The sequence below is a fragment of the Procambarus clarkii genome, chromosome 16 (assembly GCF_040958095.1).
Source record: "Procambarus clarkii isolate CNS0578487 chromosome 16, FALCON_Pclarkii_2.0, whole genome shotgun sequence".
In the NCBI taxonomy this organism is placed as follows: Eukaryota; Metazoa; Arthropoda; class Malacostraca; order Decapoda; family Cambaridae; genus Procambarus; species Procambarus clarkii.
This window is the reverse complement of record NC_091165.1, coordinates 27,355,020-27,382,616: the sequence shown is the minus strand read 5'-3', so window position 1 is coordinate 27,382,616 and position 27,597 is coordinate 27,355,020. Positions and strand designations below refer to the sequence as shown.

The 27,597-nt window shown below is 39.1% G+C and overlaps 1 protein-coding gene and 1 long non-coding RNA gene across 2 annotated transcripts; one reads left to right on the top strand and one right to left on the bottom strand.

Annotated features, from left to right (window-relative positions):
• Nucleotides 1–6,114: 6,114 nt before the first annotated feature.
• LOC123759993 (membrane-associated progesterone receptor component 1) lies at nucleotides 6,115–15,707 on the top strand. Its single transcript, XM_045745301.2, has 5 exons — nucleotides 6,115–6,316; nucleotides 7,833–7,994; nucleotides 8,782–8,931; nucleotides 9,819–9,950; nucleotides 10,579–15,707. The coding sequence occupies exons 1-4, from the start codon at nucleotides 6,157–6,159 to the stop codon at nucleotides 9,920–9,922; spliced, it is 576 nt and encodes a 191-aa protein (XP_045601257.1). The 5' UTR covers nucleotides 6,115–6,156; the 3' UTR covers nucleotides 9,923–9,950; nucleotides 10,579–15,707.
• LOC123759994 (uncharacterized) lies at nucleotides 15,696–27,076 on the bottom strand. The gene is made up of 4 exons (XR_006773093.2): nucleotides 26,909–27,076; nucleotides 19,950–20,033; nucleotides 19,215–19,434; nucleotides 15,696–17,143 (listed from the first exon to the last, which is right to left on the bottom strand). It is a non-coding gene; the product is annotated as an uncharacterized lncRNA (long non-coding RNA).
• Between the last annotated feature and the right edge of the window lie 521 nt (nucleotides 27,077–27,597).

Genomic DNA, 27,597 nt, shown 5'->3' with positions numbered 1-27,597 from the left:
TAATAAATGAACTAAACTAAAAACTTATGTTGGCTTCGGTAAGAATGTGTTTAACATTATATCTATGCTGAATGCATCCTGGTTCGATTCCCGTGCGGCAAGAAACGTTTCTGCACGTATTTACCTGAGGGCCACTAGTATTAGTGGCCTTGACGAGGACAGGAAGCTGGTGGCTTGTCAAAGGTCCCCCCCCCATTTGCCCTGATTATCTTTTCCAGCTGTATTTTAAAACCCAGCAGAGTTTTAGCGTTTACGTCTCGGCAGGTAGGCGGTTCCACGAGTTTACAACCTTTTGGGTGAAAAAGCATCTCCTGTTTGCTGTCCTACATGGTAGCTTGTTGAGCTTGAACCCGTTGCTCCTTGTTTGTGTTGCAGCTGACCTTTTGAAGAAACTGTCCTGGTCGACATCCTCCAAATTGTTCAGTATTTTAAAGGTTTCGATGAGATCCGCCCTGTCATGCCTGGTCTGCAGTGTTGTTAGCCCTGTGGCCCTCAACCGTTCTTGATACGAGAGATGACTAAGCTCTGGGGTGATTTTTGTTCCTTGGTGTTGCACCTTTTCCTGAGCAGCTATGTCTTTCTGAAGATGAGGTCTCCATGCCTGGATGCAATAATCTAGGTGGGGGCTCACCAGACTTATACAAATGAACGACTACTTTCTTTTCCTTGAAGGTAAAGGTACGTTTAATTATTCCCAGGGTTTGGTTAGCTTTTTTTACCGTCGCTCCCACTTGTGCAACTTTTAGTGAATGATGGATTTTGACTCCAAGATCCTTTTCTTCATCTATCTGTTGTAAGGTAGTGCTGTCAATTTGGTAGTTGGGACGTGGATTGTTATGCCCCACATTCAAGGTCTTGCATTTATCGACATTAAAAAGTATTTGCCAGTCATCTGACCATTTGTGGAGTTCATGAAGATCTCTATGTAAGGTCTCGATATCACTTTCACTTCCCACTGTACCGTACATCTTAGTGTCTATGGTATCCTAACATTAAATGCCTCTGTTCACCTAGCAGTAAATATACGTGTCCAGGAGTTAGGCAACATTTGTGTGTTGCAGCCTAGGGTACATTGTTGTGTCTGAAAGCCACAGGTGATGGAGTGTGGGGGGGTGCGTGTGGAGGCTACAGGTGCTGGAGTGTGGAGGCCACAGGTGCTGGAGTGTGGAGGCCACAGGTGCTGGAGTGTGTAGGCCACAGGTGCTGGAGTGTGTAGGCCACAGGTGCTGGAGTGTGGAGGCCACACGTGCTGGAGCGTGGAGGCCACAGGTGCTGGAGTATGGAGGCCACAGGTGCTGGAGTGTGGAGGCCACAGGTGCTGGAGTGTGGAGGCCACAGGTGCTGGGGTGTGAGGGTGGTCGTGCAGCTCAGCATACCAACACCCATGCGGCGTGCCTCTGTCTCTTAGTGTTAAGCTTACCTAACGTCTCCCCCGCCTCTTCCCATCTCTCTTGTTTTCTTTCTGCCATTCTTTTACTTAGGCTACTTCTCTCTGCCAATATCTCCCACTCCTTCGCTTACCTCTCGATCCTCTCTTCACTGTCTTCCTCTGCCAGTTGGTCTTTGTCAACTGCTTTTAACCAGCCCTAACTACCTCAACTCCTTCACCGCTCAACACAGGTCAGTTTTGACAACATAAAGCCCCATTGTCTCAATCCCAACATGATAAACACACACACACAAACAAAATCAAAGAACTTAAAATATGAAACTTCCTCCCTTACTCAGTACAGAGTTGCTGAACTATTAAGATATTCAAAAATAATGTTAGGAATCACCTGGTTATGCATTATTATCCCACCTGCGTAGTGCCTGCACTCTAAAGTCATCACTTGTGCTGCCTCATCCATTATTATTCAAATATCTCTATCACCAAATTTGCTTCATTATCACCACTTTTCCGTAGAATTAATTTAGATTTATTTCCCACGAATATGACAACTATAACAATATTAACTACAGTAAGAAAATCATTTGGGGCAATGAGGTGACTTGAGTTGGCGTTCTATTGAATCCCAAACTCCTGACTTAAGTAGACCCCCATACCCATCCCGTGGGCGGTAGTGGACTCCCATACCCATAGAGAATGTTCAGTATGAATGTAGTGAACAAAGAGAATGTTCAGTGTGAGGGTAGTGAACAAAGAGAATGTTCAATGTGAGGGTAGAGAGCAAGTGAGGCCGCCCCCTCACCACCTACACCAAGTTCCTTATTCTCATGTCCATTAGACGCTCATTAACTTTCCCTTGACACACCTTATTATATATATTTGGGACACCACGCAGCTTCCTCGACCATTGTGGGATACCACACAACTTCCTGTGTGACATTATATCCTCGGCCACTCAGAATATTCAGAGTAAACCTAATTACTAGATAACTCATTCCAAAACGTAGTTTTCCTTGGGTACCTCATATATAATGAGGTGTGCCGCTTGATTTACGTTCAGTCTTGCCACCTTTGCAAATACCTCGGTCATATTGTTGTTAAATATGAAGAGGCTGACAAAACTCCCATCAGCACCACTACGATGACTCAACGCTCTCTATGTCAACAAACACCTCCAACAGTTCCTTGGTATGTTTAATGGTGTTGTTGTTATCTTTTCTGAAGTTCAATTTTGTTATATATATATATTTTGTACAACATTGATGTATGTTGGAACTATATACACTCACATGTACTGAAACGTCGTCGTCTCTTCAATTTCTGGTTTGGTCAACACATGTACTTTGCAGCCTCGTTCACGAACTAACAAATGGTCGATAAAGTTGGCCTTAATATAATAATAATAATAATAATAATAGTCTGTATTTATTGTAGACAGATGTCATAGTGAGGCGTGGTGCTCATCTTGCTCTATATAATGCTATTAACACCTGCATACGGTAGTTCCTGATATGGTTGAGAAAGTTGTAAATAAACTAAGATTTGGGAATTATAACTGACCTTTTAACTCCGATAACAGTGGGCATTGGACACCGAAATTGTTTGTGTACATGTGATCTATAATTAAGGTTATAGGTCCCCAGTGTTGGGGACTGGAAGCCTGTTAAGCTTATCGAGGTGCGCCAAGAGCCCACAACATTTAACTAATTATGAGTGTACTGCTTGGTGAACTGACGCATCAGATGTAAGGTTCGAAACTTCGCTAAACGTCTCTTTTCTGCCGTTGGAGTCGATCTCGGGAATTTTGGTTATGAACCTACTACGTTTGACTCCCTTGTCGTTTTCGTTGCCTGATTCTAGAAGACTCATTTTCCCATCTGATACATTGTATCCAGTTCACTTGAGACAATTAAGCAAGTCCCAGCTGTGTCTGGGTACAAGTGACAGGATGAACAATACCGAGGTCCCCTGTATTAGTCGAACTAATGACCGTCCCCAGAATTCAACCCTCAACAATTATCTAATTACCTATTTTACGTGAACATCGACACCAGGTGAAAGGAAATGCATTCAACTATTTCTGTTCTGCTTGGGGATCGAACCCGGGACCCTGATTCAGTTTCGAGAACATAAAAACTGTACTGCAGGACTCCATACTTAGCTCGTCTGGGTGACCTTGCTTAAAGTCTTCTACCATATTAATCGACCTCACAACTATTGTCATCAGCAAATATTGAGAGAGAGAAGTCTATCCTTTCTGGAAGACCTGTAACTTAGATACTGACCAAAATAGTCCCTATTGCTGACGCCAGCTGTACTAGGATTCAGCTATATATCTGATAAGGTTTTGGACACTGAAATATCTCTTCTCTCACTGTGACTCTCTTCTGGTACTTAGATATTCCGCTATCCACTGGACCATCTTTCCTGTCAACCCTGTCTGACTGTTTTTGCCAACCCGTGCACTATTCTAATGTGAGGTATTGTGTTGAAGGCCTTCTGACCGTCCAGGAATGGGTAATCTACCCTACAGGCTGACTTCTGTCACCCGCCGAGAAATTCTATCATGTTTGTGAGGCAGGATTACTGAACCCATGTTGTTGCTGTGCGCACCTGTGTATGTTAGTGAGCGTGTAAATAACATCAATGTATTTTATTTTTAATCACCTAATTGTACAGCCTGATTGTCAATTGAGAACAGAAATTATTTATAAAAATGAAAGGCCTTATAAAAGCGTTACTGTATAAAGCATATCTGGCACCACCGCATGTATGTAAAATTCTCCAATGTGTAAGCACGTGTCTACTGGCACGTGCGGTTATATGTATTTTATATTTACTATAATATAGTTTCCATAGCCTGATGCTAGGCTGACCAACGTTCCTCGGCACTCGAGGAAGTGGAGGCACGGTGAGTGCCAGGCTGCTTCTTATACCGTCCCCACCTCACGACCGGATCATCCACACCATTTACCTGCCGGCGCCTCGTCTCGTCCTACCCACAAACACCTCCAGCCCCCCACCCTATTTGCTTGCCCTGAAACGCTGTGCGTATTAATGGCTTTGTATGTACTAGCTCCAATCTAGAAATCCAACATTCTGTTTGTAACTCATCTTGTATGTATGTATGTACTTTTACCTGAATAAACATTAATTTATGTTTATTTATTTCCTAGCCCTACCCGACCCCTTTTTTGGATCATGAACTCACAAATCTCAAGTGTGCCAGTTCACTAAAGTTTCTGTCCTGGCCTCTTCCTGACACCGTCCTGTGCCTCTTCCCTCTCCTAGCTAACTACCCCTCATTCATTTAGCTTCCCTCTACCAGTCTACCTGCTTCTGCCTACTTCTTCTACCTGCTTGAAATCAAGTTTCCAATTCAACCCCTTAATTCCTGACCTCGCCCTGTCAAGTTTCCATCCCGTATGCCCTCCGTAATTCCTGACTTCCCCTCCATTCCCAGCCAAATTTACACCCCTTCCCTACCTCTCTACATCTTACCCCAGCCAAATCCCACCCACGCCCCGCCCTACAGGGTCGCTCAAGCCAAGTTGCGATGGTGACAACTGGTCCAGCAGAGCCGTCAAGGTCAAAATTCCGCGGGAACCATTTTTAAATGGCAGCGTTCATATACCAACGCCGGGCCCCACCTGCACTCTAGGTGACGCTGCCTCACTCTCATCTCCACCTCACTTGTTTCTCTCTTCCGTTTAAAAGTGTAAACTTGCATTCGAGGAATTAGAGACGTGGTTCTTTGGTTGTTATTTAAAGAAACTTTTAGTTAACATTCGAAAGTTTAAAGCTGACGCTACTTCACAACAGAGCAGAGTGATGACACACTTCGTGTTTCTGGCACTAGTTACTGAGTAGCTTTAAAATAATAATATTAAATTAAAACACACACTCACACACATAGCTCTTGGACCCCGCCTTTGTAACCAATTTATTTTTCCTCTATTATGTCTACTACGTATATTTCTCTTACACTCGCGCACACACACACACATCCCCAGGAAGCAGCTCGTAGCAGCTGTGTAACTCCCAGACCTATTTACTGCCGGGTGAACAGATGCATCAGGGTGAAAGAAACTCTGCCCATTTGTTTCTGCCTCTGCCGGGGATCGAACCTGGGCCCTTAATCGGACTACGACCCGGAGCGCTATCTATTCAGCCGCGAGGCCCCCCCCATACATACATGTATGTATGTATGTATGTATGTATGTATGTATGTATGTATGTATGTATGTATGTATGTATGTATGTATGTATGTATGCATGTATGCATGTATGCATGTATGTATGTATGTATGTATGTATGTATGTATGTATGTATGTATGTATGTATGTATGTATGTATGTATGTATGTATGTATGTATGTATATATGTATGTATAATGTAATTTGCTAGCTTTTCATTACACTCTCATATTAGATTTCCACTGTGCATATAAAACAATGTACTGTATTTGACTCTACAACCTTAGCAGCAATTAATCGTGTTAAATGGTCATTTTTTAGTCAACTTGGCTTGAGTTATGTTGGTGTTAATTAAAGAGTTGTACAAGGGTGGGGGTGGGTACTAGTTCACCATTTACCTGGAGCAATAAACGTTCTAGTTTCTACAAGAATGTAAAATTAACGCCAAAATGGCTGTGTGTGACCCATTGGTAGTTTTGTTGTAAGTATTAATAGGCAGATATGAGTGATGAGGGGGGTGGTGTGAGGAGACATAGTGTGGGAGTCCCGCACACAGTCACTCACCCATCATGGCGGAAGAAGGCAAGGATGCCGTCCTTCCTAGTGAAGACTCTCTGCTCGCCTCCCTCCTCACCGAGATCTTCACATCCCCCATCAACATACTCCTACTGGGAGTATGCGCCTTCCTCATCTATAAAATCTTCCGGCCGAGTGATGGCAGTGGTGCAGGTAAGAGCCAGGCTGCCTGACACAGCCTCCTCCTCCTCCTGCCTCTTTTTGACACTTACATAAATACTCGCTAGGGTTAGAGTGCCACCCTTAAGGCCCCCCTCGAGTGCTTCCCTCAGGGGGCAGAGTGCCACCCCAGGGGGCAGAGTGGCACCTCAGGGCACCTCGGCAACCACCCCCCTTCTTCAGCACCAGGGTTAGTTCCACTACAACCTACTGGGTCATCAGTGCCGTGGTTGAATGGGCTTGAAACTTTGTCCTGAAGCTATTCATTATTCATATCCATGATATCTGTTGCTTAATGCACGTTAATTTATATAATTTTAAAGGACAGCAAAAAAAAAAAAGTTGTATGTAGTGTTAACTAGATACTCTGGTTGTAATTTAAATTCTCTCGACCACAATAATTTGATTATTACTTATTCCGTAAACGCTAGTTAAGTTTAGTGGATACGGCCTGTTTGGATATATAGGCTTTATGAGGCTGTGAATTATTTTAATACAGAGCAATATAATGTAATTTTGCACTGTATTCAACCTCAAACTACAAGCACATACTCAAGGGTATAGTCCAAGCACACACAAGACTTCAAGAAAGCTTGTTTTCCGAGTGTCAAAATCATATACAGTACTTTACTGTACAGGTTGTACAGTATTTTGTACCTATATTGTTAGGCTTGATTGGGTAAGGTTGAGCAAGATTAGGTTGGGTAGTTTTTAAAATCCATTGGCGAACTGTCTTGTGTGCTCTGTGACTTGTATTCATATGATATACTGTACCAATGTTGGGTACAGAAGTAATGTTTTTGATGGATTGGGGTCTCCTGGCCAAGGGTGTGGCAGCCTGTACTCGCTTAAGTTCTGTCCTTAACCTGACACTACTGTACTGAATGATTGGAAATCATATTGGAAACCAAACGTTGTTTAATTTTGGGGGCTAGCTTAACTCAATCTAGGCCTTTTAGGCCTAGGTTGGGTTAGATGAAGCCGAGTGTAAGTACTGTACTAGACTTGCCATTAGTACTGTACTCTCGTTGCTGCTTCATTCCTGCATATAATGAATATAACATTTCAGAGAGCACTGCCTTCACTTGTGTACTTGTTGGTAGCCCACTTGTTTATTTTTGTGTTATAGTATGCAGTATACCTATTACTATTAATGTTTCTTAATGTACATTATTTATAAACATTTTTCAAATTGGTAAATAATCATGTCACCTGGGAAACTTGTGAATTCCGCTTCGCTAATATAGATCACGAGGTGTGATTGGTGTTAACCCATGAATCTGTAGATTTGAGTGTACCGAGCTGCATATTTCAAGGTTATGGCAGATATCCCTTGATATATTTTAATAAATTAGAAAAGTAGTTATAAAATATTTCAACTACAGTTGTGAGCTGGGTCCAAGAGATAAACTGTGTCTTGTAAGCAACTGCAGCTAAGTAGAGTACTACATTGATTATTTTAATTTTGTGATTTTGCTTAGAAAATTTAACATGGTCTTTTTGTTTTAAGCTTCTGGTCCAGTGGAACCTCCAGTGCCTAAGATGAAACGGCAGGACATGACCCTTGAGCAACTGAAGCAGTACAATGGAACTGGAGAGCATGAACGTGTTTGTGTAGCAGTTAATGGCAAGATCTTTGATGTTACGAGAGGCAAAAAGTTCTATGGACCAGGTTTGTACATTTGTAGTACTGTACTGTAATATCAGTTTTTTGTAATTGGTTGTATCTATTATATTTAGAAATCTACAGTAGTCAGGTATTCTCCTCCCACCACTTGAGATTTCTAGACAGTTTTACTAAAGGTATAGTACAGTATTTGATTTAGTAAGTGGAATTTGTCTGATAAACCTATATAATATAATAGTTCATATAATACAGTTCATATAATACAGTTCATATAATACAACAGTTCATATAATAGAACTGTTGTCAGTTCTATTATATGAACAGCAAGATAAAACATGAGGGAGGAACAAAGTACATTAGTAAAGTGCGCTTAAAGCATTTAAATTTTAAGAACAAATATAATAGAATACTAGAACATTTATAGTCTAAATGCATAGGCTTACCATGTTCCCCCCTTTTTGTATTTTTATATTTTCTCAACACATTTTATACTTTAATCTCGATTAGTATTAAGTTTTAGTTTTTAGTGTTTTTCCTGCCCAAAACGCTTTGCGTAATAGTGGCTTTAGGCATTGTATGTACTAGCTCTATCTATAAATTCATCATTATCTGTATCACCCCTTGTATGTATGTACTTTACCTAAATAAACATTTGAATTTTGAATTTGAATGTGTAGTTTTAACTTGTGATCCATGGACGAAAATTAAGTGACAACATAAATTGGTTTTTAGTTTGAAAGTTTTAATGGGCAATACTGTAACAAGTGTTCTAGGAAAATTGTAATGTAAATAGTCTCTTTTCAGGATACCAATTTTACTTTGTGTATTACAGGGGGACCTTATGCTGCTTTTGCTGGACATGATGCTACACGAGCACTGGCAACTTTCAGTGTGAATGATGTTAAAGAAGAGTACGATGATCTCAGCGACCTCTCCTCCATGCAGATGGATTCAGTTAGGGAGTGGGAGATTCAATTCACTGGTGAGCGGTTATTCTATTTATTTTTAGCCATAAACTAAGACACTTACAGTTAATGTTTGTTGTGTTAGTTGTAAGTAGAGCTGAGAAATGGATAAATTACAAACAGTTATGTGGAGGAAGCCACATAAAGAGATGATAATGACAGGATTATAACTTTCCGCAGTGTTCTTGCTCGTATGTGTGTGTGTGTGTGTGTCTAGCGTACATGTCCAGATATTGTACTTCTACACAAGTTTTGGTTTCTTGCCGTTTACATTAAGGGCAATATTTCTTCAGGTTTCAACATAAATATTTGGTTTTCTCTTCAATTACAACTAATTGTAGCTTGTTTAGTCGTATATTTTTCTATTACTCGATGTACTGTATGTAATTATGAATATTTCCTGTTCTTTAGTTTCAATATTTATTTCCATATACATTTTCCTTTTAATATTAAGTGTAGTTAAGTACAGTAATTTAAAGTAGAAAAATACGTAAAAAATTGGCCTGTTTAATTGTAATCATTAGAGCTGTTTCTCGGAAAGTATGGCCAGGTTTGCCCCGGTGAACGATTTTATTTTGTGAGAATACCTGATGTCATAATATTTTATTAATGTTTTGTTATTAAATGATTACTTACAAAGTAAATTAAGGTGCTGGAACTTATGGGTGACATCATTTTAGATGCTGGATTCAACCCTATAAAGTGCTTGTCTATGAGAAACTACGGGAGAGCGAGATGTTGCACTTTATGCCCCGCCTCCTGACTAGTTGTATGCTTCTAAGGTGGAGGTGATTTGTGTGGCAGATAACAAAGTTCTTATTGTATGTATCATAGTTTCAGAGTATGCAATACTGTAATTATAATTATGCATTGTTAATTCTGGGTTATGTTTAACAATTTCCAGAAAAGTATGAATACATTGGAAAGTTTTTGAAACCTGGGGAACAGCCAACAGAATATTCTGACGAGGAAGATGCAAAGGACTCGAAAACCAAGAAGGAGGACTAAATTTATTGATTGGATAGAGAATTGAAATGTAAGTTAAGATGTAAAAGTTCTAGCCAGACCCCCCAATTTTTTTTATCTATGTTTTTAAAAATGTTTATTATAATACATTAAGCAAATTTATGTCTGGTTGACAATTTTTTCTAATTGTCATTCACACTGGTAGCTACTTGTGTAAATTTTCAAGAGTCAAATAGGACTATCAGAATTCTGACATATGACTAGGCAAGTCTGGCAGAACCTCTCTAAAATAAACTAGTGAGAGGAACAAGGAGGGGAGATGAGGATAAGATCAGTCATTATAAAGCTTATGGAGTTATGAAAGTCATAATCTGGCTGCCTAGAAAATACCAAGTTGTATTATGTTGTTGGTTTCAGAAGACATGTAGGGTAAAGTAACCATTCATTGACCACTTGTGACGTGAAAATATCTAGTGCTTACATCTTTGGATAAAACTATACCGCAAAAATGTCGGGAACTTTTTAAATACTATACTGTAATATAAAAATGTTGAAATTTTGAAGATACACGAAGAAACAATTTAAGTAAGAATTCTCATTTCCCAGATTGTGTGCATAAGTATTTCAAAAGAAAATTATTAATGTATTTTTGTTTTTGACTATAAGGTGTTTTATTTCATTCTGTTTTTTGTTTTCAGGCAGAGTTAAGATGTTTAGGCTGTTAATTGACACTATGATAGAAGGTGCATTGGTTGGAGGGGAACATTGTGGCCAACAATTGGTGGAACAAGTGTCTAAGAGCTGGTTGTCAGCTGCTAAAGTCAAGGGTCTCTCAAAGTCAATTGAAAGCAAAGAATGCCGACACCATCCTACCTAGAACATCAATATCCGATCTTAATTCTCTATAATTTCCTAAAAACCCATTGAGGTGGCCAATGCCAATCAACATCTTTGGGCATAGCCACACAAAACCAAGTGTTTCCAAAACATAAATGCACAATGCGGCCTTGTACATTACTGTTATTTCCTAAAATTCAGTGGTTCCCAAGTTATGTGCCACTGAACTTTTAAATGAGAGATGCTGGTGGTTGGCTGTTAATATATAGAGCTGTGGGTATCAAGTGTGTTATTGGAATGTTGTGCAATAGTGTTGAAAGAAAGATAGGTATAATATAGATGTTTTATTGGTTACGGTATTTCTTACAGGTGGTCAACCACCTGTAAACTTTGGTTAATATTTCGGCAGGTATTGCATCTACTAACTATATGTTGATGTAATTTTATAGATACTTATTTCCTATTACAACTCAAGCCATAGATTTCCCAAAACCTTAATAATGGTAATTTGTCATTCCACATAGAACACAACCACTTTCTTAGGGGTCCGAGGAAAGGTAACTTTACCCTAGCAAATATAAATTAAATGGAAATTTTAATATTTTCTCTATTTAAAGCTAATCGTGAGGCAATATGGGATATATTTTACTTAACCCTTAAGGTGTGATAATTGCCTTATAGTTGTACACGAGATCACACGGTGACTGTCATTTAACTGCTATACTATAAAGAAAACTTTAGAATTTTGTTCGGTTGACTCTCTAAGCTTACTAAGAACTGACATATCTATGGCTAATATTACCTAATTGAAAGATATATCTTACTATACACAAGAGAGTCAAATATACAAAAATATTTATAAAAAATTATGCTCTAGTAATTCTTGTTACTTTTACTTATGTTGAAGTAGCTTTTTTCCGTTTTATAATTACCCAGTATTACCAAGAAGATCCAAATTAATTGTTTGAATGTGTTTCAAGATTTTCAAGTACTGAACAGGTGTTTTGATCTAAAAAAACAAGATGACACAGGCAGAGGGTTAATCAGTATTTCCCAGCATTTCCATTTTATAAATTATTTGCTGATAGTGTGATAAATTTAACTAAAACCGTCAATCAAGAAGTATGGTATTTAATTTTGTTATTAATCGTCTCTTATTTCAATATTGAAATGTACCGTACTGAAATAAGGTGCATATGTGAAATTGCAAAGGCAGCTTTTTCATCACTTCATGTGATCAATTTATCTTAAAATATATCTTCCAGCTGACCCTGTAAAGTATATTGAAGCAACATGGTACAGGGTTAAAGGAGTGGCAAGCATTTTACAGACAGTTATCAGACTGGTTGGTTGGTGAAGATTAGGCTTATCATATTGTGATAAGTCACTCGCGCAGCATAAGCTATGACACTGTAGTGTGCTTGGACCTTGTATAGGTAACTCGGCCTGAAATCAAACTTGTTCTTATGAACTACTGCAGAAGACTCATAATTGCTGGTCTTCTCTCAAGTGCTGATTCAGAGTTATTTTCATACCTAACCTTGAGTCATACATGGTTAGATCCCCCCATCTTTTCTAATCTATAGCGATTTATATTGTACTGTAGATACACATGTGCTTTCCTTATTCTGTGTGACATACTGTGTGATGGATGTGTTTAGAAATAAATTATGGATTAGAAGACTGATATCCCTAGTTCATAATATATTTACTGTGTGCTTCCACAGTGTGCTCATACTTAATCTGTTCAGATGCCCTTGAAAAAGGTCTACATATTATGGAAATACGTAAAAGGTGCAATTAGCCTTTGTGAAAGAATAGGCTCGGATTATTAAACATTGTCTCAACTGTAAGGCACACACACAGCTTTGAGAATAAATTTTGGCTCTGGTGTTAATGTATTTTGAGATGGAAGTACAGTAATTTATTTTTATTTGTTTATTATTCAGTTGGGTTAATGTTCTTTTTAGATGGTCCAAGTTGTTGAAGTTTCCATAAAAAAAATTAAGTGGGAATGGTTATTACAGTCATGTGATTAGCACACACATTTTTAAGGCAGTTGATGATGTCACTAGTCTGAAAAAATAAATTTGTTTGCAATTTCATTGCAAATGATGCAGTTGAGTGCTGAAAATTAGGTGTAGTGTTGTCAGACTATGCTTTAATTGCAATAGAAACAAAATTTGTTATAAGGTAATTTAATGTTGAGGTATTTTAATTACAGCTAAGACCAAATTTTAAATTTTGTAATAAATTTATTTAGATGAATTATAAGTTTTGTCAGTGTTAGTAAATCACCTGCATTAACAATAAGTTTCCTGTATTTACCTGGGACTATTTAATTAATATGTTCATTTGGTATAATGTATCTTTTTGCTAGGCTTATGATTCAATTTTAGTCATTAGTGAATTTTTTATGAACTTACAGCAGCCATGAACAGTTTGTGCTCTTTTGGCTTCTTTACTGTCTTCATTGCCTTGATTATAATGGAGGAAATATATCTGACATGAAGATACTAATTTCCACACCATTTTTTTGTTTTTTTAATGGGAAGATTAGATTTGCAAAGTCAGTCTATTTACCCTGACGAGGAATTCCCAATGGCAGTATATTAACGTGGGGAAAAATAGTCCCAGTTCAAGTTTTTTGTATCTTTATAAGATATATCAGCTTGTTTATATTATCCAGTTCAACCCATATAGTCATGTGTAGGTATTGGAATCGGTCGTCTGTGTACAAGAATGAACTGTAAACGTTCTTGAGGAAATTTGTCATTGTGTGTGCATACTGGTTTTGTCTAGCTGTCCAGCTATATGTTAATTTGGCATTCCTGAACCTTGTTCTTCAGGCCTTGCATGAATGAGTTGATTTAACTTTGTGATATTTAGAGAAGCAGAATTTGTATTTATATTTTTTACACGGTCAATGTAGTTTGATAAAATTCTCTTGGAACAAATATAAGATAACTTGTGTAATAAATGAAAACTGTCCTTACTCCATATGGTATGTTTTCAGTTATGTACAATTGAATGTTAATGTTAGTTCAAGAGTTAATAAAGTTTCCCTGTCATGAAGTAAATGTTTTCTATAAGGCAATTCTCTTGGGTAAGTGATATTTTCTTAATGTAAATGCTGCTCCTTGTGCCAGGACCTCATGAAAAGGCTTGTAGTTACATCATTCAATTGCCATTACATTTTACAGTTTTATGTAGTAAGTGTTTGAGTTTGTGTAAAAGCTATATCATTAAATTTTATAAATTTTTCATACAATGAATTTTGAATAGTAGTACAAACTTAAGAAAGAAATATAAATTTTCAATTTTTACTTGAATTGTATTTCTTAAGATTTTACTTAAGTTATACATCTATTTAAATGCATAGAAATTTTTTACAGTTCAGGAATATTCAAACAAAATTAGCTTATAAAACATCGTAACTTAATTATTGCAGTAATTGTTCTTGTAATTTTTTTGTTTGTAAGCTTCTTCATGCACTTTAAGCCCATATACTTTTCTACTGCATATGTATATGTATATAAAACTTATATTTTTCTCTTGGCTTATATTACCATATCACATATACAGTACTCCTCTTCACAGATAATTCCAATGCAGTCTTGAAAATGTCTGCATTATGTTCGTCCTTAAATGTTCAGGGCCCTGCCAAAGAATTGTGTTGTGTGGTTCTAGGAAGTAGTCACCACGTCATTGAACTCATTCATGAGTATTATTGAAAATAATAAGAATGGCATGTGTAAGTTTAACACAGAACAGTTGAAATAAGAGATAAGCAGAGAATGTTACAGTACAAGTTTTTGAGATCAGATTCTATCTTGAATGATAATTTGGTGGTACCGTGTGGAGAAAATTTAAACAATCAAGTAGCCCCTCCTCCCCACCCACAAAAAAATTGAGAAAATACCTCTTAACTGTCCTGAAATGTTTCACAACACAGTGCTATGTGGTGTTCCTGGCTTGTTGCCTTCTTTTGATAATTGCTTACTGTTCTGAAATGCCTTTTTCTTGAATATTTTCACTGCCACTCAATGCTACTGCTGCTGCTGTTTAATGATGGTGCAATGTTTATTGATGTCATTGGCTTCCTTTTTTTTTGTCCTGATCAGATTTCTATTCCTTCAGAGACTTAGGAGTTTTATGGTGGAGCTTTAAGAAACTTTATATCCTCTTAAGACTTCATTTTTATATATCAGTATTCATTTGTTATTGCAGTTGACTTAGTGCTCTCATGGCTCTGGAGTATTTTAACTCTTCAAATCCCTTGGTGATAGAAATCAAACATTGGCTGTTTTTCATCTTTAGCAGATATGAGACGATCAAATTTTGCCAAGTTCCCAACCATATTGGTGATGCCTGTAATGACCTTGTGGGTGCTTCCACTCAAAAAGGCCATATGCAACTGTCCCATCTCCCAGAATTCCTTCCTTGGATTTCTATCCTGTCATTCATAACAGGATTTCTTTCCTGTCATTCATGCAGATTGGTTTAAGAACTGCAATTGTCAAAAGTTAGATAGTACATAATTTACAATTTGTAATATCTATCAATTGTGACCTATTCTGTTTTATTTTGTTCTGCCACTGAAACAAGAAGTGGGGAAATGTCACTGAATGGAACAGACTTGGACTTCAATCCTGGAATTGCATTGTTCTGCTAAATGGCCTTTGCGTCTTATAAGATGAATTGATTTTCAGGATCAGAAATTTTGTTTTCAAAGTGTTCCTTTGCCATCTGTCCCTCAGTAAAATTCTCAATGAATTGGATACTTTTGACATTGCCCATATTTTTTTCCTTGTAATGTACAGTATTAGCATCTTTGTTGATATATGTGAACTTCTTTGTATTCTGCGACACTGTGGAATGTAATCTTCTAGTTTCGTTTGTTTCTCTGTGCTTTCCCTCCTAGGTTATGGATGAAATGCTGATGCCAATTATATTTTTTGGAGGATGAATAAAATAATTTTTGAAACAATTTTGTTTAACAAAATTTAATTTTGCCATTTTTAAGTAAAATACAGGTACTTAAAATATAATTGATATGAAATGATTGTCTTCATTGGAAAATGGTGAAATGATACCATATGCATAACTATGCTAGTTTGCAGTATGATGATCCTGATGGACTAATGATGGTGTGCACCGTGTACATGCCGGTGGACAAGGGTTATCTTGAGATGATTTCGAGGCTTTTTTTTTTTAGTGTCCCCGCGGCCCGGTCCTTGACCAGGCCTCCACCCCCAGGAAGCAGCCCGTGACAGCTGACTAACACCCAGGTACCTATTTTACTGCTAGGTAACAGGGGCATAGGGTGAAAGAAACTCTGCCCATTGTTTCTCGCCGGCGCCTGGGATCGAACCCAGGACCACAGGATCATAAGTCCAGCGTGCTGTCCGCTCGGCCGACCGGCTCAGGGTGATGTACGTCAGATACGTACCATTGATCAAACTTTGGATAGTGAGAGATGATTGGGCACTTCACCCTAGTGCCTCCAGTAGCAGTTGAGGGGGTGTCTGGTTCCAAATTAATCAGTGGGTCATTTTCTAGGAAAAACATGAAAGTTGAATAACCTACATGCTCTATTACCTGGCCTATCTCCCAACGGTTAGAAAAGTGTGCACCACGTATACATACACTACTGTTGAACAAGTGTTGGTGTACACCTTACGCATGTCATATGTTAAAAATTAACTATACAGTTGAATTTTATATATACTAGTAATGCCACTCTTGTGTATTGAACCACTAGTCTTCCTGCATCTCTCCAAATTGGTACAAATTCATGATTTTAATGGCATATATATACTGTTACTGAAGTCATTGGTTAGAAAACAATGACAAGTGAATGTTTACTTCTAGTCATTAAAGTTTTATTAGATGAGATTAATATTCAAAATCACCATTAAAATGAAATCTCGTTATTGACCCTTTGGTCTGTTAGCTGTGAATCCTATATAAAATGTGCGTAGCTCCCACTATTATTATGTACCTAAATTGTAAAATGATTTCTTTATCACACATTTTTTTCCTTCAAATTTCTTGATATATGTGAACAAAACCTAATTTTTTTTTATGATGGGTTTTAAGTAACTTTTAGCATTAAGTTTAGTATTAGCTTAGTGAGGATATAAATTTTACATATTTTTTTTGAGACATTAGCACTATTGTAGCTCCTTATTTGAAAATAATGGTACCAACGTAACACAAGCCAAGAAAACCCACTTCGTGAACACTCCTTCAGAGTCTCACAGGCTACCATACACTACACATCCTGCAGTGTGTATTTTGTGAAGTACATGAGCATATCATGATGATTATCGTCAGTTCTTGTATGCAGCAATGACTTGGTGCAGGGAGGTAGACCGTGATGGCTGAAGGAGCAGGTTGTATCTCCAGACGTGTTGTATTGCTCTGTAAAATTTCAAATGTTATTTTTTTAGTGAAAGCAGGTGATTGATTGGCTTATTTAAATCAGTAATCATTATCTGTTGCAGAAAATGTTAAAATTAAGAGGTTACGAATGCTATTTGCTGCAAATTTATATGAAGAAATTTGGTGCTATTTTAGTGTAATCCGATGATTCCAATATGTTCTTGAAATTTCACCATTGTATTAGGATGTAGTGACCATGCATAATATTGTTAGACAACCCCAAAAAAAACAGACCAGAAGTTGAAATTGGGAAAATTTTGATATTTTCCTGAAAGACCACCTGACCCTAAGCAATGCGGACAGAAACCTGACACATCAAGAGTTTGTACTCTCATTGTCTTACACGAGATCATCAAAATCAGTGTTATCCAGTATTAAATTTGGCAGAAAAACGCATTGTATGATCTGATACGAATGAGAATGGAGAAAAACAGTATGGACAAAGATGTACAAATTGTATTATATGTACACTTTTCAATGCAAAATAAATGTGAAATAGAAATGGAAAATGTGCACAGTGATGTGAAAGAAATATAAACCCAGGGAATCCTGGATACAACATAGACTGGAGGAGAGAGACATAAAAGAAAAACATTTGTGGTTCATGAGTGTCACCATCCGTGCCTCCATTGCAGGGTCACGACTACCTCTCCTGCGTCTGGTTCTTCTAATGACCCGAGGGTTATGGCTATAATGACAAAACAGCAAGAATATGGTTCGCGCATTCCTGCATAGCTGAATCTAGTTTATCGCACCCTCCATAGTCATCGCCGATGATTGCCACCAGGTGAAGTCGCACCTTTCGAAAGGACTTGCAGTTCTGGGTGCAGCCCACCATTGCCCCATGCATACCATCTCAAGTTTAATTTTATGGTAAAATTATTTTATTATCAGCTGAAAGCTGTACTTAGGGAGCAGACACGACCTAACGCTTGGCTCGGCGAATTTTTCCCTGGTTCTCGTGTAATAATGGATGGCAGAGGATTGTTTCTTGATACAAGCCCCACCAAATCTATTCTTCTCTCCAGAATCTCTGTATAGCACCTTACCCGTTCACCTTGTAGGGATTGGAGCAGCAATTGGAAAGAGTTTGTCTAACACTACTTGTCACCCTACTATATGCTGAACATATGCTCTTTGTAACATCTACTTTGCAAATCACATCGTTAAAGTTGACGCCATCTACCGCCCAGTGTAGTTACCACAAGAAGGCTCTTTTCTGTTCATCAAATAAAGAGCAGTACTATTATAAAGTTCCGCTAACAGTTTCAACTTGTAGAATCTTCAGGTTTTTAAGTCTACTGAAAATTTTGCTTTTCCATTGTTCCTTCGAGTCGTACATCCTACGATAAAATCCTCAGTGAATCTGGTTCTTTAGACATGTCTTCTCTTATCAGAAAAGTGAAAAAGTTCAACAAATGCTAAAGTGAATGAGAGTTTTGAACACAGTACTGCACTAAAGGATTGTGTTGCCTATATATTATCCTGTATTTAGCTGAGGGGCCATTATCTAGTGGTCTCTACGGGGGACAGGAAGCCGGCGGCTTGTCGAAGGTCCCACCCCTCTCATTTTTCTTGATTTTGTCACTGCTGGATTTTAAAATGTAGCAGCGTTTTAGCATTTACGACTTTAGCGAGTAGGCTGTTTCATGGGTTTATTTAGTATTGCTGATTGTTATAATAATTAGTATGCTGTGCGTCTGAAATATGGTAATTATTTTTATATCTGAACTCTTCGATTCAAATGTGACGCCACCACAAAGATGATTGCAGGACAGTAGAGATGATATGAGAAGCCTTAGACCAGACAGATGAATCAACAGAGATTGGAAATATTCATCACAACAGATCAGAACAAATGATTTCTCAGAAGCAGGAACCAATTAGAGAACGGATACAACCAATCTATTTAAGACAATCTAAATTGATCTTTCCCGTATCCCAGTCTTTCACTTGAGTTTTTATTTCAAATTTTAATATATATACAGTTCACGTGTGAATGTTCATACTCAAAAATAAAATTGTGACCCGTGTCTTGCATACCACGTACATTTATAATAATAAGAGAAATGTGGGTCGCCGTGTCCTGTTGGGTCGTATGGGTATCTTGGTTGGCGGTGGTCTGGGTAATTAGGTTTAGGTTGTGGATTCTTCCTGGGTTTTCTGTTAAAGCGGCGCATACCGATGAATGCTCCTGCTCCTCCAAAGACTTGTGGGGCAGCGTGTGACAACACGGGGCATATCACAAGGAGCAGGAGGACTAAGAGTATCTGGAAGGTGAGACGGAGGTCGGTATGAACACTTACATTTATTAAACTTGTATCCTATGCTTAAAACCTGCTTAGGTGAAAAGTATCTTAACAATATATAATTTCTTGGATATGCCAATATTTCACTGATTTGTTTTTAAGTTCCCTTCATTATACTTTTCTTCTCTGCAAGTTTATAATATTTAATCAAATACTGAAAGGAAACAATCAAACAGATAGAAGCATTGACAGGGATGATACATAAATATTGAATAAATTATAGGTAAATATTATTTATATTATTGCTTTGGCTTGGATAAAGATCAAGATAAGGTTCCTTGGAACCACAACAAATAATGTGTGCTATTGAGAAGAATTTGAATAATTATGTTTTAAGGCGCATTGTGTGCAATAAGGTTATGCTCTTGGTTCCTACTATATATGTATACGGAGAACAGGCTGGAATATGTGTGTGCGTAACAGTCTGCCTTCTAATAACAAGACTGAAATATTTATTATGACAAATTTTAACCTACCGTACACTTCATGCTGGGGTTGCGTATCGAGTTTTGCAATTGCTGAAAGTCTTGGCAACGTCTACGCGGTTGTCAAGCTAGATTCTGTGTAAGAAAGAAGAAATAACGCCTGGTGTTACTAAATAGATTTATACATCTAAAATAACCTTCATCCTATCCCCATAGATTCAGCTAGGTTCCCACTCTGCACGCCTCTGAGGAGCTCGAGCTAATATATATTGTCTGCTGGCTAGATGGGGTTGTCATTTCCATTTTAAACACTGCTACGCTGAATGTTTACCTGCTGCATGGAGAAACATGAAAAAAGGAAGTTAACATCACAAATTTTAGGTTTTTTATCGCTAACTGGGTGCTTAAAGTTGGTAAACACTCACACGAACTGACACACGCTCTCTGTATGCAGTTTCGTCTGTCAGCGGGTAGCAGCACCACAGTTACTTCACACATGCATCCATTAACATATGGTATGACACTCTCCCAGCCAGTGTCTGTGATCAACAGGTGGCATGACCACTGTCACGCACCACGCCAGTGTCTGTGATCAACAGGTGGCATGACCACTGTCACTCACCACGCCAGTATCTGTGATCAACAGGTGGCATGACCACTGTCACGCACCACGCCAGTGTCTGTGATCAACAGGTGGCATGACCACTGTCACTCACCACGCCAGTATCTGTGATCAACAGGTGGCATGACCACTGTCACGCACCACGCCAGTATCTGTGATCAACAGGTGGCATGACCACTGTCACTCTCCACGCCAGTGTCTGTGATCAACAGGTGGCATGACCACCGTCACTCTCCACGCCAATGTCTGTGATCAACAGGTGGCATGACCACTGTCACTCACCACGCCAGTATCTGTGATCAACAGGTGGCATGACCACTGTCACGCACCACGCCAGTATCTGTGATCAACAGGTGGCATGACCACTGTCACGCACCACGCCAGTATCTGTGATCAACAGGTGGCATGACCACTGTCACTCTCCACGCCAGTGTCTGTGATCAACAGGTGGCATGACCACTGTCACTCTCCACGCCAGTGTCTGTGATCAACAGGTGGCATGACCACTGTCACTCTCCACGCCAATGTCTGTGATCAACAGGTGGCATGACCCACTGTCACTCTCCCCGCCAGTGTCTGTGATCAACAGATGGCATCACCACTGTCACTCACCACGCCAGTATCTGTGATCAACAGGTGGCATGACCACTGTCACTCTCCACGCCAGTGTCTGTGATCAACAGGTGGCATGACCACTGTCACTCTCCACGCCAATGTCTGTGATCAACAGGTGGCATGACCACTGTCACTCTCCCCGCCAGTGTCTGTGATCAACAGATGGCATCACCACTGTCACTCACCACGCCAGTATCTGTGATCAACAGGTGGCATGACCACTGTCACTCTCCACGCCAGTGTCTGTGATCAACAGGTGGCATGACCCCTCGCTCCAAGCCAGTGATCAATAGCTGGCATCACTCCATACGTCACTGTTCACAACTGCTATATGAACAGAGGCATCAAAGGTAAGGAAATGCGCACAGACATCTTCAGCCTGAGATTGAAACTGTCCAGTCTACTGCGCAACAGTCTGTCATCCTAGTCAGGTTCACCATGGGATGTTAACAGCACTGGATGGGTGACCTCGTGGACAGCCTATAGCTTACCTCTCGATAAATCCAACAGACTTCGTGTCCACAATGTTTGTGTACCGTACCATATTAGCAGAGGGGAGTAATATTTTGTATTTTTCTCAGTATTGCGCAGTACTGAACAATCAATCTCTTGGGCGTAATTTTTAGTCTTTCCTTTGATCTGGTAATGTTCAAAGCTTTGACTAGACTTGCTTGTTATTTTGAACCTTCACTGTAAATACACTTAAAATCAACCTAACCAATATTGCTAAGTAGGCTAAGTCTGTATAATAAGTCTAAAAAAACTATATAACACAAGGCAAATGTACACAACCGGTTTTTATAATTAACCAAATACACAAATATATTTCCTACTGACTTATTAGAGGAGTGGAAAATCCTGCAGCCATTTCCCATAATATCGATATCCTAACCTAATCGTAGTAATTACAATATCACACTATCTAGTGGATGTTTTGTGCTGTCCGTACATATACTGTTCTCGATTCCAAACATATCACACCTCTATACTTGTGCTTTTCTGCCCATTGAGTGTCAGTGATTGCCCTTCTCTCAGCATTAGATACTTGAAATAGTGCGGTTTTTACAACCTTGAAATTCCTAGGTCCCGCTCAATTTCAGATCACGGACACAGCTTTAACTGCCTTGTGTGTATCATACTCGACAACACGTATGTGAGATGCAAATGTGATTCTGAAACCCTTGCTCTGCGTATTAATTATGTTGTTTATAATGGACTGATGCAACACAAATGGCCACTTTAAACAAGTTACTTTACAATGAAGGCCTTTTTTTTCATTGAAGAAATAATTCATATTAATGTGACGAAAAGTCACGAATCATATTTAACATTTAGCAGCAAACAGCAATTTCAAATATGGCCACCTTCTTGACCTCGAAAATTCTCGCTAAACTATGATATAATTCATAATAATAATTAATTGTGTCGGGGGACAAGCATCCAGTATATACATACAGTACATATTATACATACAGCTTATATCACGGTCCCCCACCCCCCACCAGGGTCGAATTACTGCCCCCACCCACTAGGCTGCAACCCCACAACAAGCTGACTAACTCCTGGGTACTTATTTACTGCTAGGTGGACAGGGGCATTAGGTGATAGAAAACGCGCCAAACCAGTTCTCGATTGTGGGTAAAGAACGAACCCGACTGACTACCGGGATCCTTGTTGGTTAGTGACGGGGCTCTTCGGATGACACTAGTACCACCTACACTACCACGTGGTGTTGCATACTGAAAGTTCGGCAGGAGCTTTCCCGATTGCAACAGCATTATAACTTGACGTTACGTAATGAAGGTGTGGTATAGGAGCTTCCCAGATCACAACAGTACCAACACCATCACAATATTAATTCGTGACGTCACACACGGATGCACCCCATGCGCTGGTCGGGGTTGGCACAATAACTGGTCCCTCCTTTGAGACTCAAAGGTTAAAATGTGCAATGAAAAATTATTCAACACGAGGAGGGTATATCAATGCAAGAACGATAAATCTGGTGAGAACCGATAACAGTGAAGAAAGGATGTGTATTTACTATTTGTGTCTCCAGAATCGAGCTATTAGCTCTTGGACCCCACATTTCTAACCAATCTATTTTTTTCCTCTTATTATATCTACTACATATATTTCTCTCTAACACACACGCGCGCGCGCACACATACACACGTGTGGGGCCAGACGGCTGAGTGGACAACGCTTGGGATTCATAAGACTAGGGTCCGGGGATCGATCCCCGGCGATGGTAGAATAAATGGGTAGAGTTTCTTTCACCCTGATGCTCATGTTCACCTAGCAGTAAATAGGTACCTGGGAGTTAGCTGCTACGAGCTGTTTCCTGGGTGAGTGTGTGTGTGTGCGGAAAAAAAAAGTTGATTGATTAATTGACAGTTGAGAGACGGGCCGAAAGAGCCAGAGCTCAACCCCCGCAAGCATAACTAGGTGAATACATCCCAAGGAAGCAGCCCGTAACAGCTTCTAACTCCCAGGTACATATTTACTACTAGGTGAACAGGGCATCAGGATGAAATAAACTGGCCATTTGTTTTCGCCTCGGCCGGAAATCGAATCCGGGCCCTTAGGACTACAACCCCCGAGCACTGTCCACTAAACCGCGAAAGAGCAGAGATCGCTTCAGAACATTACAGAATGAGGATGGTGAGCGAAAAACCTGAAATTTTGACTTGGTTTAAATTTATTCCTTTAAAATGATTTACAATACTAAACCGAAACCAAACGTTTTGATTAACACGGTTGTACGGTCCATTGTTTTATTCTTAAGTTACCCAATAAATAGTTTTCTGGTATGTGCCAAGAAATAACATTTTCTTAAGTATTGGCTTAAGAGTGACTTAAATAATTTGGTGGTTGAAGGGCTAGGCCTCCAGGGTGATTGGTTGAAAATGCTTGGGGAAAGAAAAGGGAATAAGAGGTAAAATAGATGATTAAATGTCTACAGGAAATCTAGTTATAAAAAAGGGCCTGTTTTATTTTTACTCTCGTCAAGATAATAGGACGAAAAGAGATAGTACCTGGATTCTGCGGGCTTTAATTATTTAATAATTCGTGTTGTCGGTGATAGGAAGCCTGTGCATATGCCGTATACTTTATGGTTGTATCGAGGTCATGCCAAAGGTCGAACTACTCACCCCTCACAAGACTGCAACCTCACAATAGTTCTGAGGACTTAGTTTCAAAGATTTACGAGATTAAGTATACCTAAGTGATCACCAAAGAAAATAACATTAGGATGTGCATCAAATTTGAAGCCATCAGTTAAACGCTTCAGCGCCATCGACAGTAATCAAAAAGATTTAGCATCACTTCCCTATATAGTTTCTACAACGTGCTCGACTACCCTATTGTACACTAGCTTTTATAGCACACTCGACTACCCTATTATACACTAGCTTTTATAGCACACTCGGCTACCCTATTATACACTAGCTTTTATAGCACACTCGACTACCCTATTGTACACTAGCTTTTATAGCACACTCGACTACCCTATTGTACACTAGCTTTTATAGCACGCTCGACTACCCTATTGTACACTAGCTTTTATAGCACGCTCGACTACCCTATTGTACACTAGCTTTTATAGCACACTCGACTACCCTATTGTACACTAGCTTTTATAGCACACTCGACTACCCTATTGTACACTAGCTTTTATAGCACGCTCGACTACCCTATTGTACACTAGCTTTTATAGCACACTCGACTACCCTATTATACACTAGCTTTTATAGCACGCTCGACTACCCTATTGTACACTAGCTTTTATAGCACACTCGACTACCCTGTTGTACACTAGCTTCTATAGTGCGCTCGAGCGAGGAATGATTGTTTAAGAAAACCCTACTCATAGTATGACGTATTCTTATTACAATTAAAACGTTTTATATTGTGGTAGTCTTCGAATAATGAAATTTCAGGATATTGGTCTATATAGTTCTTCACTGATGTCTAGTTATATTTTTCTATTGTGGCCATCCCCAACCCTGGCCTACCAGGTTAGTGGTCAAGTTTTTTGTTTCATGCAAGGATGAATGAGAGCTGCAAGTAATGTGTACTGTTCACCTCATTGACACGTAAAGCCTCAGGTAGACAGGCAGGTAAGTAGGAGCACCTCCCAGGAGCGGTCTGGCTCATTAACTTGCGGGACGGTTACGAGGTGATATACCGGCCCGTCCCGGTATACAGCCATACTATTCTTTTAATATGCGCCACCTAACTTTACTGTCCAACCACCAACCTGAGAGTATATGTTTTAAGTCCTCTTGTCATCTATTAATTGCCTGCTCTTGTACTTGTCTCGTACGGTCGTAAGAGTCATCACTAAGGATTTTTTTTATACAGATGGGCACCTGAACAGACGACTTGTGATTCCTATCCTCAGACATAAGAGTTTTCCCTTGCCGTAGCTCATGGTGATACGATCTGACAATCAGTTAACAACTAGGTATCTAATCACTGCTGGATGAACAGAGGCTAACAATTAAGGATCATGTGTGAGGTGATCATGTCTCAAATGTTTTTTTTGAGTTCTTAATGTTTTCACGGACACAATTTATTGCACGCGAACCTTTAGGGAATGTTGCGCTAGGATTATTATAAGTGCGTTCATAATCATTATATTTGTTATAAATAAATGATTACATATTTTGAATTTTGTGAGATCGTCAGGAAAGAAACTGAGTCCTTGATCGGCCTATAACATTAGTGTTCCTCCCAGATTAAATGACATGATTATCCAGAAAGAAACAGATATATATGAATTCAATAATTTAATCAACTTAAAAATTTAGGCAAATGCTTTATTTACATAAACTTTTCAATAACTGCAATAAATTATACATATATAAAAAATATAAAAATTTAAGCATTCAAATAAATTGAAGATTTTGGAGTCACTAGGCTAGATATTGGGCTAGGCAGTTTATTATTAATATAAGACAGAACCTGCTGCTGAGCTGCACGTAACTTTGTTTTATTTTAATTATTTTATCATAAGAACACAAAAATAAATAAAGTGAGAGGCCAGAAACAGTTTAGTTTAGTTCATTTATTATGCACCCCATACCCATCTTGTGGGTGAAATAGTAGAGCATAATATAAATCACATTGCGAAATCCGTCGAGTTATTTAGAGAGATTTTAACTTATGTTACATGAAATGGCAAATCATTTTATTGGTAGTGATACATATCTTAAATTCCTGCACTGCATCCATATTTCGATTCCAGTAGATATATGTGATGAAAGTATAACCTGTCCAGCCTAAAATCATAACATCACTACTTCTATTGCAATAACCAAAGGTGAAAATTATGTTAGGTATTACCTAAATGATTTAGCTTCAAGGTATCAAACAAAACCCACTGCACTTGTGCCCTCTATAATCCATTTGCTCACTCATGAGTATGGGGCAGCTCAATAGCTTAGCCAACGCAACAATAACAAATCAATATAAACAAATTAAGCTATCTCCCTACGAGTAAGAAACAAGAATCCACATCCCTACCCATATCTTCTCTCCAAGTGAGAGACAGCATCCCCGTCTTCTTCCCTTCCTTATCTTAGAAAGACAGGACAAAACTACAAACAGCAACAGGGAGTGTTGACATCAAACTTGCCACTCCGAGGCATTGAATATCCACAAAACAGCAATACGAAATAGTCTCAATCATAAGTAAGTAAGCTCCCTCACGCAACAGCAACGCTTGGGCTCTGCTAATACACATTTTTCTCTTGGGGAGACGCACTTAACTGGAGTATGAAGAAGCAGATGTCGAAGAAGCAGATGTCGGCGTAGCAGCAAGTCGGTGAGGGAAGAGAGTAGAGGAGAGAAGCGGCAGACCTGGAGAGGGCGAGGCGGGGAACTGACTCTTGGAGAGGTGGGCGGGCGGCGGCGACGGGGACAAGGTCACCACTAGATGATACAACCACAGGTAGCCAAAAAACCCGCCCACCTGGCTCACACACACTCGCAAGCACGCACACACACACACACACGCACGACCAAAGAGCCCTAGCTCAACCCCCGCAAACACAACTAGGTGAGTACACACACACATATATTCAAACAGACAACAATATGAACATGTGTTTATAAATCCAATATACACAATGAAAGTGGAAGACTGATAACATTATGAACTCGGCCCACACAGAAGGACCTATGTCGGATAACAGACCTCACTGTTTAACAGATCGTCTTCTAGGTGAAACAAAATGCGTCACTGGCTTTGTAAAACTGTAAATAAATGCCTGAATTGTTAAATTTGCTTGAGTTTACTTAAGGGCCTGCATCTCTAGCGGCCTCGATTTTTTCAATTAAAATTTGAACTATATGAGTGTTTTTATTTAAGACTTCAGTGGATAGGCGATTCTATATAGATTTACTAGCCTATGGGTAAAAAATCTGTTTTTTTTCTCTACATTTTGGCTTGTT

Coding starts and splice junctions, on each gene's coding strand:
- LOC123759993 (XM_045745301.2), top strand. CDS start 6,157: ATGGCGGAAGAAGGCAAGGATGCCGTCCTTCCTAGTGAAGACTCTCTG. Junction 6,317..7,832: donor GAGTGATGGCAGTGGTGCAG/GTAAGAGCCAGG, acceptor TTTTGTTTTAAG/CTTCTGGTCCAGTGGAACCT. Junction 7,995..8,781: donor CAAAAAGTTCTATGGACCAG/GTTTGTACATTT, acceptor TGTGTATTACAG/GGGGACCTTATGCTGCTTTT.